This window comes from Cavia porcellus, unplaced genomic scaffold (assembly GCF_034190915.1).
Source record: "Cavia porcellus strain 051 isolate PalLab524CR breed Dunkin Hartley unplaced genomic scaffold, mCavPor4.1 scaffold_6, whole genome shotgun sequence".
NCBI lineage: Eukaryota > Metazoa > Chordata > Mammalia > Rodentia > Caviidae > Cavia > Cavia porcellus.
The window spans coordinates 2,331,545-2,344,701 of record NW_026947489.1 but is presented as its reverse complement, the minus strand read 5'-3'; the positions used below and the strand labels follow the sequence as shown (position 1 = coordinate 2,344,701).

Below are 13,157 nucleotides of genomic sequence, written 5' to 3'. Positions count from 1 at the left end.
AAATCCTGCTAAACAGAAATATTTATGTTGTCCATCCTAACCTGAAAGGCTGCTGGGGGTTTGTGCTTCACACACCAAAGATTCACGTGGGCATGCAGGAGCGCACATGTGTGGGTGGAGGCCTCGTGTGGTCGGGGGAGCGGTTCCCCACTGGCCAACAGAACACCCAGGAGAGATCAGAACTCGGGGCTTGGGGTAAATGGCCCCATGGACGGTTGACTAACAGAAAATAGAAAAGGAAAAGAACTGGTGATATATATTTTCTTTGCATCTCTATTGTTCTAGAATCAGAACTTGCAAGTGCTTGGTAGCCAATTTCAATCAAGACAAAAGCACAGTAGCCATTTCTATGAGCTGAGTTGTCATCCAATCAACCAAATTCATGCACTGGTACCCTAACCCACAACACGTCAGCATACGCACTTGGAGACAGGGCTTTTAAGGGGGAATTAAATTAAAATGAGATCACTAGGGAAGACAACTAGTGACTTAATGCAGTATAACCAGCATCAATCTAGGGTAAGAGCAGGACACAGATACATTTGGAGGAAGGCCTCTGAGGACACAGGGAGGAGATGGCCATTGACAAGCCAAGGAGGGAGACCTTGGAGGAAACTGACTCCGCTGATACCCAGTCTCAGGCTTCCCGAGCCTCTGATGGCAAGAAGTCAGTTTTTGTTGTCACAGCCCCACGGTCTGCGGTGCTTTGCTATGGTAGTTCTAGCAAGCTAACACATCACTCATTTAAATGTTTAAAATCTCCTCTTCTTCCATCCAGACAAATCCTGTGCTTCTCAGTGCTCAGCAGAAACACCTGTTCTTCAGGGAAGCCTCGGTTCAGATTGTCCTGCCTGCCTTCCACAGGGGATGTGGGCACACCTGGAGTCACCCAGAAGCCCAGAGTAGCAGGACTCTCCACGTAGCTTTCAACCTCGGCAGAGATCAGATGCCAGCAAGGATAATGAGGATCTGCAGTGGCCTGTCCTACACAGAGTGGCCCAAGGAGACAGACTGTCTTTCAGACCCCAAGGTCTGAAAGGTCTGACCCCAAGGTGATTCTGTTGAAGAACTCATTCCCTCTGTGGTCTAGGTCCTTCCCAAATTCCACTTATTCTAGCTACGCTGGCTTATGGGAAGTGCTCCACACTAATCCACTTTGGCATTTAAGTCTGACAAATTGACTTGGTGGCATCTTCACAGTGTGCCGCAGCATGGCCACTTGACAATAAGATAAACTAGCAAAACACAAAAACTGTCAGGGCCAATTTATTTCTCTATATAATTAAACGTACTTTTCTAATCACTGAACTTTTGCATGGTGCACTTATTTGGGGCTATGCTATTTTTTATTTTAAGAGTAGTAACTCAAAAAATGCTAACTTTTCTTGACGGTAACATCACTTCACTGTTGTGCAGATCTTCAGTAAAATTCTCCAGCTAACTAATCAAGCGCCAGCCAACCCATTCTCTCCTAAAGAAATTAGCTGGACTCGCACTATCATTTCTCAGTCAAGCCCTAACTGTCAGGAGACACAGCATCTTTAACATAATGATAGGATTATGAGCCATGGCAGCGGCAGCAACAGGAGCAAAGGATCTGGTTTCAGCAGGCTGGAGTGATGTCCTCCTGCTGGGAGGGTGTAATTACCATGCCAAACAGCAGGGTCAGGGTCTCAAAATCAATCCACTCCACCACCTGGGTCAGGCTGGGTCTCTGCAATCAAAGCACAAATTTGCCAATTAATCCTATGACCACCCTCCTGGGGATAAGCTCAAAAAATGCTGCCCGTTACTCTGAATGCACTCATTAGACAAAGCTGAAAACACACCAGCTGCATGCTTTTGAAGTTGGATTATACCACTGCCGAAACAGAGGTATGACTCATTCCGTCTATGCTGTTAAACCTATATAATAACGTAATTTTAAGGAAAATAACCCTACCTCTGGAAACTGGGGAAAAACTGTTGCCTGAATTGCAGGGTTGAGCCTTGAGGTTAAGGCCACAGTTTGGAGCTGCAGTGTCCCCACCAAGGCCTGTGTGTGCCTGTTCTCCAAGTCCTGGTGCTACTGAGAAGTAGTGGAAGGATAGCAGGCCCCGTGGCAGGAGGCTGGGCCAGGCGGGACCTGCAGCAGAAGGGGCTGCAGGGTGCCGGTCTCTTCCGAACTCTCTTTGCCCCCCAGCCCCACTAGCCGAGCACACACTCCTCTCTGCCACACTCTTCTGTGCCACGCACTCCTGCCAAGATTTACTGCTCACCACAGGACCAGAAGCACTGGGGCCAAATAACTATGAGACCTTGAAAACCGTGAGCCAAGAGAAACATTTCTTTTTAAGTGCGCTATTTAGATGTTTGTTACAGCAACACAAAACTGACCCATACAGTTATCGTCCTAGCAGAGTCCACATATACCTTGCTCCTTGTAACGGCACAAGGTCAGGTGACAACAATTGGGATAGTTTCTATGTCCTGCGCCCATGTGCCCCTACTCTGAGGGTCAAAACAGCGGCAAACTTTTCAGAGCTTTCAATGATACGTGCAGCCTGCTGTGGCATGCGTGCCATAGGCTCCCCTCCACTGAGCTCAAATGTCTCCCCCAAATCCTCATGAATGTGAAAGGCCACTGGTCAGGAGGGTGCTGTTCACTGATAAACATGATGTTAGCAGGCAGCACCTGGTTGAAGGTGGGGCACTGAGGCACCACCCATGCCCCGGCTTCTCCCTTTTCTCTCTGGTTCCTGGCTGCCACCGGCTGAACAACTTTCTTCTGCCATACGTGTCCACCATGCCAGTGCTGCCTTGGAGCCAGCTGAGCATGGACCGAAATTCTGAGTTAAAATAATCTTTTCCTCCTTTAAGTTGCAAGTGTTGAGTGTTTTGTCCCAATAACAGGAAAGTGACTAAGACAGATTTCAATGCCAGGGAAGGGAGATTGTTGCTGTGTCTTTACCTGACCAATGGTTTAGAAGACTTCAGAATTTGTTTCCAGGATGCCAGAATTTGTTTGGGAAGGCTTGGAAAAACAAGCTAGAGAATCCTCAGAATGTTGTGAACAGTGGTTAATGTGCAATACTGGTCAGAGCTCAGAGGACCAGAATGGTAATGGAAATGTAGAAAGTAAAGGCCAGGCTCAGGTGGTTTCACTTAGAGCAAAGACAGCATTCAAGCATACACACAGGGAATGTGTGAAATGCGCTGGCAGAAAATTTGTCCACATTTTGCCAAAATTCTAAGACTTTGCAAGAGAACTTAAGAGTAGCAAACTCATCAGGCAGAAGAAATTTCAAAATAGCCCAACATTCAGGTCATAGAATGGGTCCTGTTGATTTCTTTTGGCCAGATTCATTCTGAAAATCAGCAGTGAAAAGCATTTGAAAAGTTTTCAGTTTCACCAGAAAGGAAGCTCCTTCAAAGTTAAGACAAATGAGCATAGATGCTAAAAAAAATTAGTATTTAAAAAAAGTCAAAGACTTCGAATCAGGGAAAAAAAGAAAGTTTTTTGAAGGCATCTTAGGAATAATCAAGACCCCAATTCATCTCAGGGTCAAGCATGCGAAGCTATCAAGCTTTCATATGAGATCCCTAACGTGTTTTATTCATTCAGGGACACAGAGGGAAACATTTCCTGCAAGTCAGCCACCCAGGCGCTCCTAAGCTGCTGCAGCCGTGATCCCAAGGACCTGCCCATCTCCTACTGCTCGAGCTGGGGGCAGACTTTGGCATCAACCCCTTGGTGCTGGTTTTTCAGATATGCAAGAGGCAAGCATTATGGGGTCAAGGAGGTTACTACCCAAATTTCAAAGGAAGGCTTGGTAGGACAGGTAAGGGACCCCGGAGAAGTCGTGTGTGAAGCTGTGAGAGTGAAACCAAATGTGCAGCAATGATCCTGGGGAGCCGGGGATGCCAGGGATGTGGACTGCTAGCAGACGAGTGGGGCTCTCCCAGGAGGGAGCCCGTTAGGGCTGCAACTGGTGATGCCATATGAGCAGGGCCGCCCGAGCCCACCGAAGCCCACATCCCACTCCAGCACCCAGCAGGTGAACAGGATTTAATGTTCTCTCTGCTGGGCTTCAGTCTCGCTTTGGATCCACTTCTCTCCATTCCCCTCCTTCCCTCTTTTGGAATGGAAATGCTTACCCTACCTCATTATATGTTAGAAGTGTTTAATTTTCTTTTTTATTTTTGTAGGGACTCTTAGCCAAGAGTTTGCTTTGAGCCTCACAGAAGACTATGGACTTAGAATTTTCAGCAACACTAGAATTATTAAGGTTTCAGTAGCACTTAGAGATGGACTAAATGCATTTTGTGCAGTGAGATAAACTTTGGGGTTTGGGCTGGAAAGTTGTAGTTTAGATCTAGAATGTCTCCCAAATTCTCATGTGTGTTAAAGGTGGACAGATCATGGTGGTACCAGCCGCCAGTGGATTAATCTACTGAGTCCACGGCTGAACATGAGGCCAGGAGGTGGGTCTTGGGTGGAGGTGGGTCCCCGGGGCTGTAACCTGGAAGGGTGTTGTCTTAGTTTCTTTTCTCATTGCTGAGACAAAATACCTGACAACCATAGTTAAATGAGGAAGGTTTATTTAGCTCGCAGTTTATAGAGGTTTCAGTCCATAATCAGCCATTCCAAGGCAGACTAGCTTAGCAGAAGAGACAAGTTCACAGTGGTAGACTGCAGTAAAGCAACAGAGGAGAGAGAGAGGAAACAACCCTCTTTCCAGCCTTTACACTGTATGCAGCTGCCCACCATCATGTGGGTGTAGCACTCACAGGCTTAATGCCACTGCTGAACCATGAATCAGTCACAAACGATAGATTCAGTCCCTTCTCGTGACTGCATGAGCAGCTGGGGGACATCAAGACACAAACCATAACAAGTGTTTCTGGTCTCCAGCTCCTCCCTCTTCTCTCTGCTTCCTAGATGCCATGAGTTAAATGGCTCCCCTCTGCTGTGCCCCTCTACCCCGCCAGTCTGCCTTGGAGCCAGTTGATCATGGACGGAAAGCATGAGCCAAAGCAAACTTTTCTTCATTGAAGTTACAGGTTTCAGGTATTTGGCCCCAGCAACAAAAAGTGACCGATACACAGGGTCAGAAGGGACAGATGAGAAGTGAGTATACTGCCAGGACCTGGTTTTCACTAAAAGGGATCCCAGCAAGCAGTCTGGGGCTTTCCATCGCATGTAACTGCCATGTTCCATGTTAGTGACTTTTAAAAAAAGATTACTTCTCAATCATTAATAAAAATAACTGTGTTTTTATACCTAGATTTATTTTAGGATTAACATTTTTATACCAACTGTGGCCAAGAATAACTTTCAAGTTCTTACTGCTACTTTCAAGCAATACCTATATTTAAAATTTAAATTAGAAAATCATAACTGACTCAACTTGCCACCCAAATAAACTTTTAAAACTAGTCATTACTCTTGGGGTTGGATGAATAGCTGTGTCTTGTGCAATCATCAAACCCTGCAGAGCTGTCCTTAAATCCAACCTGAATTGTTACATTTGGAAGTGCTCTCAGTTCGGTTCCAGAGCTGCCTCCCAAGCAGGTCTGGCCACGTGTCCAGGGATTCTTGGCTTTGTTTTCTCTTGTTTCCCTAGTTGTATTCCCCACGTCCTTGCCAGACGGGTCACACTCAGGCTCTGACAGGACACCATCACCCTCTACGTGCATCTCCAGAAGCTCTTGATGTCTGCAAGACAAAGCCCCAGCTGCCCCTCCCCTCCCACTTCTCTGCTCCAGTTTGGCTGTCCTAGTCTAGTTCCTGAGAGCTGACAACCACCACCATCGCTTCACACTGCTAAGCCACACAGCGTGGGCAAACGTGAGTAGAGTGGCGCTTTCTGTGGCCAAAGCAGGGAGTAAACCACCTGGATGTGTGTGGGATAAAATCAAATGAAAATCATTCACCATCGCTGCTGTTTGTTAGGTCATACTTTTAAGCATGATTTTTGTGCAAAAATCCGGCAGTGGCATCGAAGAATTGAAAACACCAAAGAAAGCTTAAGTCCTGGAGTGTCTTTTGGGTCAGACATCATACCCAGGGTGAGCCAGTGACTTTGAACGTTTCACTTACATCACCAATCACAGACAGAGCCGCTAATGCTGCCAGAGCCCCCAGCATGGCTGCCAGCGTCCTGTGAACAATCTGCAAGGAAACAGGAAATGATTTCATTCCGGTCCACAAACAGTTTGACACACACAGAAGCCGGTATTGACACTAGTGTCTCTATTGACTACTGTATGCTGTATCTGTGAAAATAAGAAAAACAAGTCAGGAGTGTCAGTGTTTCAGGGTCTAGACCCCTCACAAACACCCAACCACCACTGCTCTTCCTTTGAATGAAAGCGTTCATGTCCTGAAAAATTAGATGACCCTGATAAAACAGCAGAAGGTTGTATGAAGTATGTTCTACAAAGTGTGCTCTACAACCTGCAGTGAACTGTCATTAATTATTTACTGTATAATCCCAAGACAACTGAACCATTAGCTCAACAACATAAATTAACTCTTCCCAATTACTAAGACTGTCATTAAACCAAAACACACAAACACTTCATCTAATTGAAACCCCAGTGTTCTTGCTGCCTCAGGAAAGGATCTTTCCTATTTAACTATAACTCAAATGGATATGAAATTTCTAAGATGAACTGTGAGGAAAGGCAATGATGTGAAGGAATTGGAGCCCTCAGACATTTCTGATATGATTGTAAAATGGTTTTGCCACTATGAGAAACAGTCCAGCGGTTTCTTTAATATGCATTTACCAATAACTTGACAATTCTACTAGGAACCTATGCAACAGAAATGTAGATGTCTCCACACAATACAGCAAGCTCAAAGGCACAAGCGCCTGCCAGACAAGCACAAGGTCACGAGTTTGATTCCTGGTAACCCCCCAAAACCAGAAACATTTCTAATGTACATCCACGATGAACAGATGAATTAATGTAATACATTCTATAACATAGAATTTACACAAAATGGAACTTAGTAATAAATTTTAAAGTGAACTAGATGAAAGAAACCAGACACAAAAGCTTGTGTGTTGTATCATTCCGTTCACAGAAACTAGAAAAGGAAAATCTAGAAAAAGCAGAGTTGCCTAGACTGGAGGTAGCAATAAAGATTGACTAAAAATATACGTCACTAGGGTCCTCAGGGGGTTACAGGATAGTCTAAAACTAGACCATGAAGGTGATTGTTGCAAAACTCTAAATTTAGCAAAAATAATAGTACACTCCCAAATTGTGAAATTATGGAATTCAATTACACCTAAATAACACTGATTAAAATACAACAGGAATGTGGTGAGACTGAGTACAGAATTAGAGATCAACAGACAGTGTTTAATTATTAATACCACAAAGTAGTTTTAATTCAATTATTTGATGGCTTCTTCCTCATAGAACCTGACATTCTTATTAGTAATTACGTGAAACTCAAATTCTGAATAAAATCATTTCCTTCATATTTTGTACTTCTAGATTTAAAGGTAATTTTCAGTTAATTTTATACCAAGTATTTGATTTTTCACAATTTAGAACTGATATATTTATTTTATTCTTTTTAAATTTTATTTTAAAGAGAACAAAACCAAGCAAAACAGAATAAAGTCAATCACAACAAAACAATGCAAGCACTACAGGATTTCAAAACAAGACAATAGGAAATCAACAATGGCTACTATAATGCCTCATCTCCAAAATAGCTGCCCATACCATCAGACATAATAAAATCAAACAAAACAGAATAAAACCAATCAAAACAAAACAATGAAAGTGATACAAGACTTCAAAACAAGATAATAAGTCAACACTGGCTACTATAATATATCTTGCTATCTCCAAAATAGCTGCCCATGCCATCAGATATAATAGGATCTAACAAAAAAAAAAAAAAGAAAAACACAATAAAACCAAACCAAACCAAACAATGAAAATCGTACAGGACTTCAAAACAAGGTAGCAGGAAATTAACAGTGCTCACCACCTTTCCTTTTTAGACATTTCCTCCCCTTTCACCTTCACAAAATCTACTGTGCATTTTGGATCCCACTAAATTCAGAGGGTTTTTTTTTTCTCTGTAACTTTAAAGGTAATAAAACAGAGCAATAAAATGATCAAACAGTGCCAAGACACAGGAAATCTACAATAGTTCCTGTGGTGCCCACGGCTACGCTCTGGGCAGTTGCTGGGCTTTAGGCCTGCAGAGTCCCCACACAGTACAGCCCCGGGTCAGGGGCTGCTCTCCCCTCGCAGCCTGCCGCTGCACTGCCTGGCTTAGCTTCCCTCCTTGTTCTCCTGTCCCCTCTCCAGATGGCTCGCTGGCGGGGGCTCTGCTTGATATATTTATTTTAAATAAAATATCTAAACACCAATAAATTGTTACCAAATTCTAGTAATTCCTTCCATCACACTTGACACTTTCTTATCTGCTGCTGACAGAGGCCACAGGAAGGGGCCGGGCAGGACCCCCTCCCAGCCCTAGACCCCGGAGACTGCACTGGCACTCAGCCGCAGAAGGTGGACACAGCCAGGGCGTCCTCCCCACATCCCTGAGGCCTTCACAGCACCTCGCGCACAGCCACGCCAGACGGTCCCAGCCTGCACACATCTTTGAGTCATAGTTTAATTTCTGGCGTTCCATTAACACTTCCTGAGTTGAAATATGGTGACAGGTTTGCAAATACAGGCCACCGAGGCAGGGAGGAGCTACAGCTCAGAGGTGCTCTCCAGGAAGACTACCGGGGTGGGGCTGGGACTGGCTGGGCAGTGGAGCACAGGCCTAGCACAAGTGAGTCCTGGGGCTCAATCTCCAGAGCAAGGACAAGAAAAATGGAATAAAACCTGGTAAACTAAGTGACCTGAGAAGTCAAGGAGATTCCTTCAGGTGATTAGGTACATCCCTAAATCACTATGAGGAAGAAAAATAACTTCTCCACTATGAGGAACAATAAAAATGTCAGGTGAGTCAAAGATGGTAAAATCAATACCAACACTTAAAAGGTGTTTTCTTTTAGTTTAAGAGAAAAAAGATTCAGGAAAGAACAACAAAATCATAACAGAGACACAAAGAACAACGAACCCAAAACAGTAACAATATAGGCTTTCAAAACAAGATGATAGGAATTTAACAATGGTGGTAATATTGCATATTGCTATCTTCAAAAGGGTTGCTTAGATTACCAGATATAAACGTGCAAAATTGATCTAACCATATGAGTATCTGTTCTTTTCCAAAACTACAGAATTAATAGTATAATCAACTTAGCGTTCTCATGTATACATACAAATTCATGTCTTTCTCCTGTCCCCCTATCCCACTTTGAGAAGTGTCTAATCCTTACACAACATTTATTGTAGATTTTGGACATTATTTGCTCTTTGAGTTTCTTAAACTAGTGCGACAATATGGTATTTACACATGTGAGTCTGATTTATTTCACTTATGAGTATGGTCTCAGGTCACAGTACCTATGAAACCTTGATGCAATCTTTCTTTATAGCTGTTACTCCATTGTATTAAAAGAAACCACAACTTTTTCATTCATTCCAGATTTGAAGGGAATTGGGGTTGTTTCCAACAAACTGTGCTGCTATAAACATGGGTGCACATATATCACTATAGTATGTTTTCAATTCTTCTGGGAAAATGCCCAGAAGCAGGATAGCTGGGTGAAATGGAATCCCTAATCCTAGCTTTTTGAGGAATCTTCACACTGATTTCCACAGTGGTTGCACCAGCCTACACTCCCACCAACGTGGAGAAGAGTTCTTTTTCCCCACAGCCCCTCCAGCATTTATTATTGATTGATTTCTTGATCTCGGCCATTATTTCTGGAGTGAGAAGGAATCTCAGTGTTGTTTTAATTTGCATTTCTTGAGTGACCAATGATGCTGAACTTTTTTTCATATATTTATTTTTCATTTGCATTTTTTTCATCTGAGAAGTGTGTATTCATCTCAGATGCCCATTTTTTGGATTGGGTCTTTGAATTTTGGAGGCCTGATTTTTTTTTAACTCTTTATATGTTCTAGATAGAGTCTGAGGGACAGTTGGCTAAGATAGTTTCTCAACTCATGGGTTTCTTTTCACTGTGTTGGAGATTTCCTTTGACATGCAAAAACTTTTTAATAAGACCAGACCCTAGTTGCTGATTCTGGGAAGTATTTCCCATGCAGTTTGATTTTTATTCATGAATTCTCTGCCTAACCTTATGTCTTCAAGATTTCTACCTACTTTGTCTTCCAGCAGATTTAGTGTTTCTGGTTTAATATTTAGATCTTTGATCCACTTTGACTTTAGTTTGGTGCATGGTGATAGGATAGACAGAAGTCTAGTTTTAGTTTTTAGCATATGAAAAGCTAGTTTTCCCAGCACCACTTATTAAAGAGGCTGTCTTTCTCCTAGTGAATATGTTTGGCCCCTTTGTTGAAGATAAGGTGGCTGAGTGTGTTTGTAGTTGTGGTCATGTATTCTAATCTATTCCATTGATCTTCAGGTCTGTTTTTATTCTAGTACCATGCTGATTTCATCACAGTAGCTTTTAAAAAAAAAAGTACAAAACTTAACATAACAAAGCAGATCAGAAGATGTAAGTGAAACAGATTTCAAAGCAAGATAATAGGATATCTACCATGGCTACCACAATGTCTTTTGTTTTCTTCCAAATAGTTGTCCATATCTTCACGTACAATGAATTCATGCAAAACAAAATAGTATTAAACTAATCAGAACAGAGTGATGAAGGCATTATAGGCCTTCAAAGCCAGACAATAGGAAAATCAACAGTGGCTTCCATAATGTCTCTTGTTCTCGTTCAAATTAGCTGTCTATACGTTCGTGTACATTGAAATTAAACAATACAAAACAGACTACCACCACTCTGAACAAAGAATAATAGCATTACTGGATTTCACAGAATGATGATTCGGATTCAGCAATAGGTACCATACTGCCTCTTTTTCTTCAGAGTAGCTGTTCATTTCATCACACATAATATAATCAATTCTCATACACTGTTTAAGGGAAGTTCTACATATGTATAAGCCTCTACATGTATAACTATCCTTTCTGTATTAGAGGGGAAAACAAACCAAAATAAAACAAATTACTAGAAAAACATGAAACAAAAAAGACAAATAACAATAAAAAAGAACCCAAAACAATGATGATACAGACCTTCAAAACAGGGTGGTAGAAGCATAACTAGGGTTGTTATTTTACACAGTGATCTTCAAGAATTCTTCAGATCACCAGACACTAACATGCAAAGTTGTTCCAATCCTATAGATGTTAGCTGGTTTGTTCTAAGAACTTACGGAATTTGTAGCACAGTCCTCTTAGCTAGCCTAAGTGTGTTTATTCAATTTTAGGTAGTTTTTCTTTTCCCTTCCTTTTTCTTTTTACACCTTTCTCTGAGATGTTATTTTTTTTTTTTTTTTTTTTTTTTTTTTGGCTTTTGAGCAGATTCTTACCCTTTCACTGTTTTTTCATTGAGGATTTGGTATCTACGTACTCTTACCATTTCTTACACTAGAGAGACAATATGGTATTCACACATGTGAGTTAGATTTATTTCACTTATGAGTATGGTCTCAAGTTGCCTTCATTCATAAATATCTCAATGTGATCATTCTTTATAGTTGAGTAGTACTCCACTGTATAAAAACACTTGTTTATCCATTCCTCAGCTGATGGACACTTAGGTTGTTTCCAAGATCTGGCTGTTACAAATTATGCTGCTATAAACATGGGTGCACATATATCACTGTGGTATGATGTTTTCAGTTCTGACAATATGCCCAGAAGTGGAATAGTTGGGTCGAATGGGACTTCCACTCCCAGGTTTTGAGGAATCTCCAGACTGATTTTCACAGTGGTTGCACCAGTCTGTGCTCCCATCAACAGTGCAGGAGAGTTCCTTTTTCCCCACAGCCTCTCCAGTATTTGTTGTTGGTAGTTTTCTTTACCCTGGTCATTCTTTCTGGAGTGAGATAGAATCTCAGTGCAGTTTTAATTTGTATTTCTCTAATGACCAGTGATGCTGAACATTTTGTCATGTATTTATGTGCCTTTTGTATATCTTTATTCAAAACTGTATTCATCTCAGATGCCCACTTTTGGATTGGGTCTTTGAATTTTGGGAGTCAATTTTTTTAAATTCTTTATATGTTCCAAACAGAAGTCCTTTGTCTGAGGCACAGTTCACTAAGATTTTTTTCCAATATGTGGGTTTTCTTTTGACTATGCTGGAAATTTCTTTTGACATGCAAAACCTCTTTAGTAAGATGTAATCCCAGTTAATCCTGGGAAGTATTTCCTGGGCAGTTCGATTCTTGTTCATGAATTCTCTACCTACCCCTATGTCTTCAAGATTTCCATCTCCTTTGTTTTCCAACAGATTTAGTGTTTCTGTTTTAATATTCAGATCTTTGATCCATTTAGATTTTAGTTTAGTACATGGTAATAGACATGGGTCTAGCTTTAGTTTTTGGCAAATGGAGAGCCAGTTTTTCCAGCACCATTTATTAAAGAGACTGTCGTACTTCCAGTGAATGTGTTTGGCCCCTTTATCAAAGAAAAGGTGGTTGAGTGTGTTTGTAGTTGTAGTTGTATGTTCTAATCTATTCCATTGATCTTCAGGTCTATTTTTATTCCAGTACCATGTTTATTTTACTTCGGTAGCTTTGTAGTATAACTTCAAGTCAGGGATTGTGATGCCTCCTGCCTTGCCTTTGTTGCTCAGAATTGCCTTTGCTACTCCAGGTCTCCTCCAGTTCCAGATGAATTTTAGGAGTGATTTCTCGAGATTTGTGAGATATGCTAGTAGAATTTTGATTGAGATCGCATTAAATCTGTATAACATTTTTGGGAGAATGGCCATTTTCACAATGTTTGTTCTTCCTATCCAGGAGCAAGGAATATCTTTCCATTTTCTGAGATCCTCTTCAATTTCTCTTTTCAGGGTATTATAACTTTCTCTGAATAGATCTTTTACTTCTTTTGTTAGATTGATTCCTAAATATTTCTTTTTTTGGATGCTATTGTGAAGGGTATGATCTGTTATTTCTCTCTCAGTAAGTTTGCATATAGAACTGCTTTTGATTTTTGAATGTTAACTTTGTATCCAGCTATATTACTAAAT

At 41.5% G+C, this 13,157-nt stretch overlaps 1 protein-coding gene across 6 annotated transcripts in view; it reads right to left on the bottom strand.

Moving 5' to 3' along the window:
* Positions 1-13,157, bottom strand: part of Oca2 (OCA2 melanosomal transmembrane protein) — a 310,843-nt gene that overhangs the window by 191,835 nt on the left and 105,851 nt on the right. For all 6 annotated transcript variants that reach the window (XM_063249815.1, XM_063249819.1, XM_063249816.1 and 3 more), the window contains exons 10-11: positions 6,083-6,154; positions 1,649-1,714 (exon numbers count right to left, since the gene is read on the bottom strand). In XM_063249815.1, coding sequence (XP_063105885.1) covers positions 1,649-1,714; positions 6,083-6,154 — 138 coding nt within the window. The remainder of the gene's footprint in view (positions 1-1,648; positions 1,715-6,082; positions 6,155-13,157) is intronic.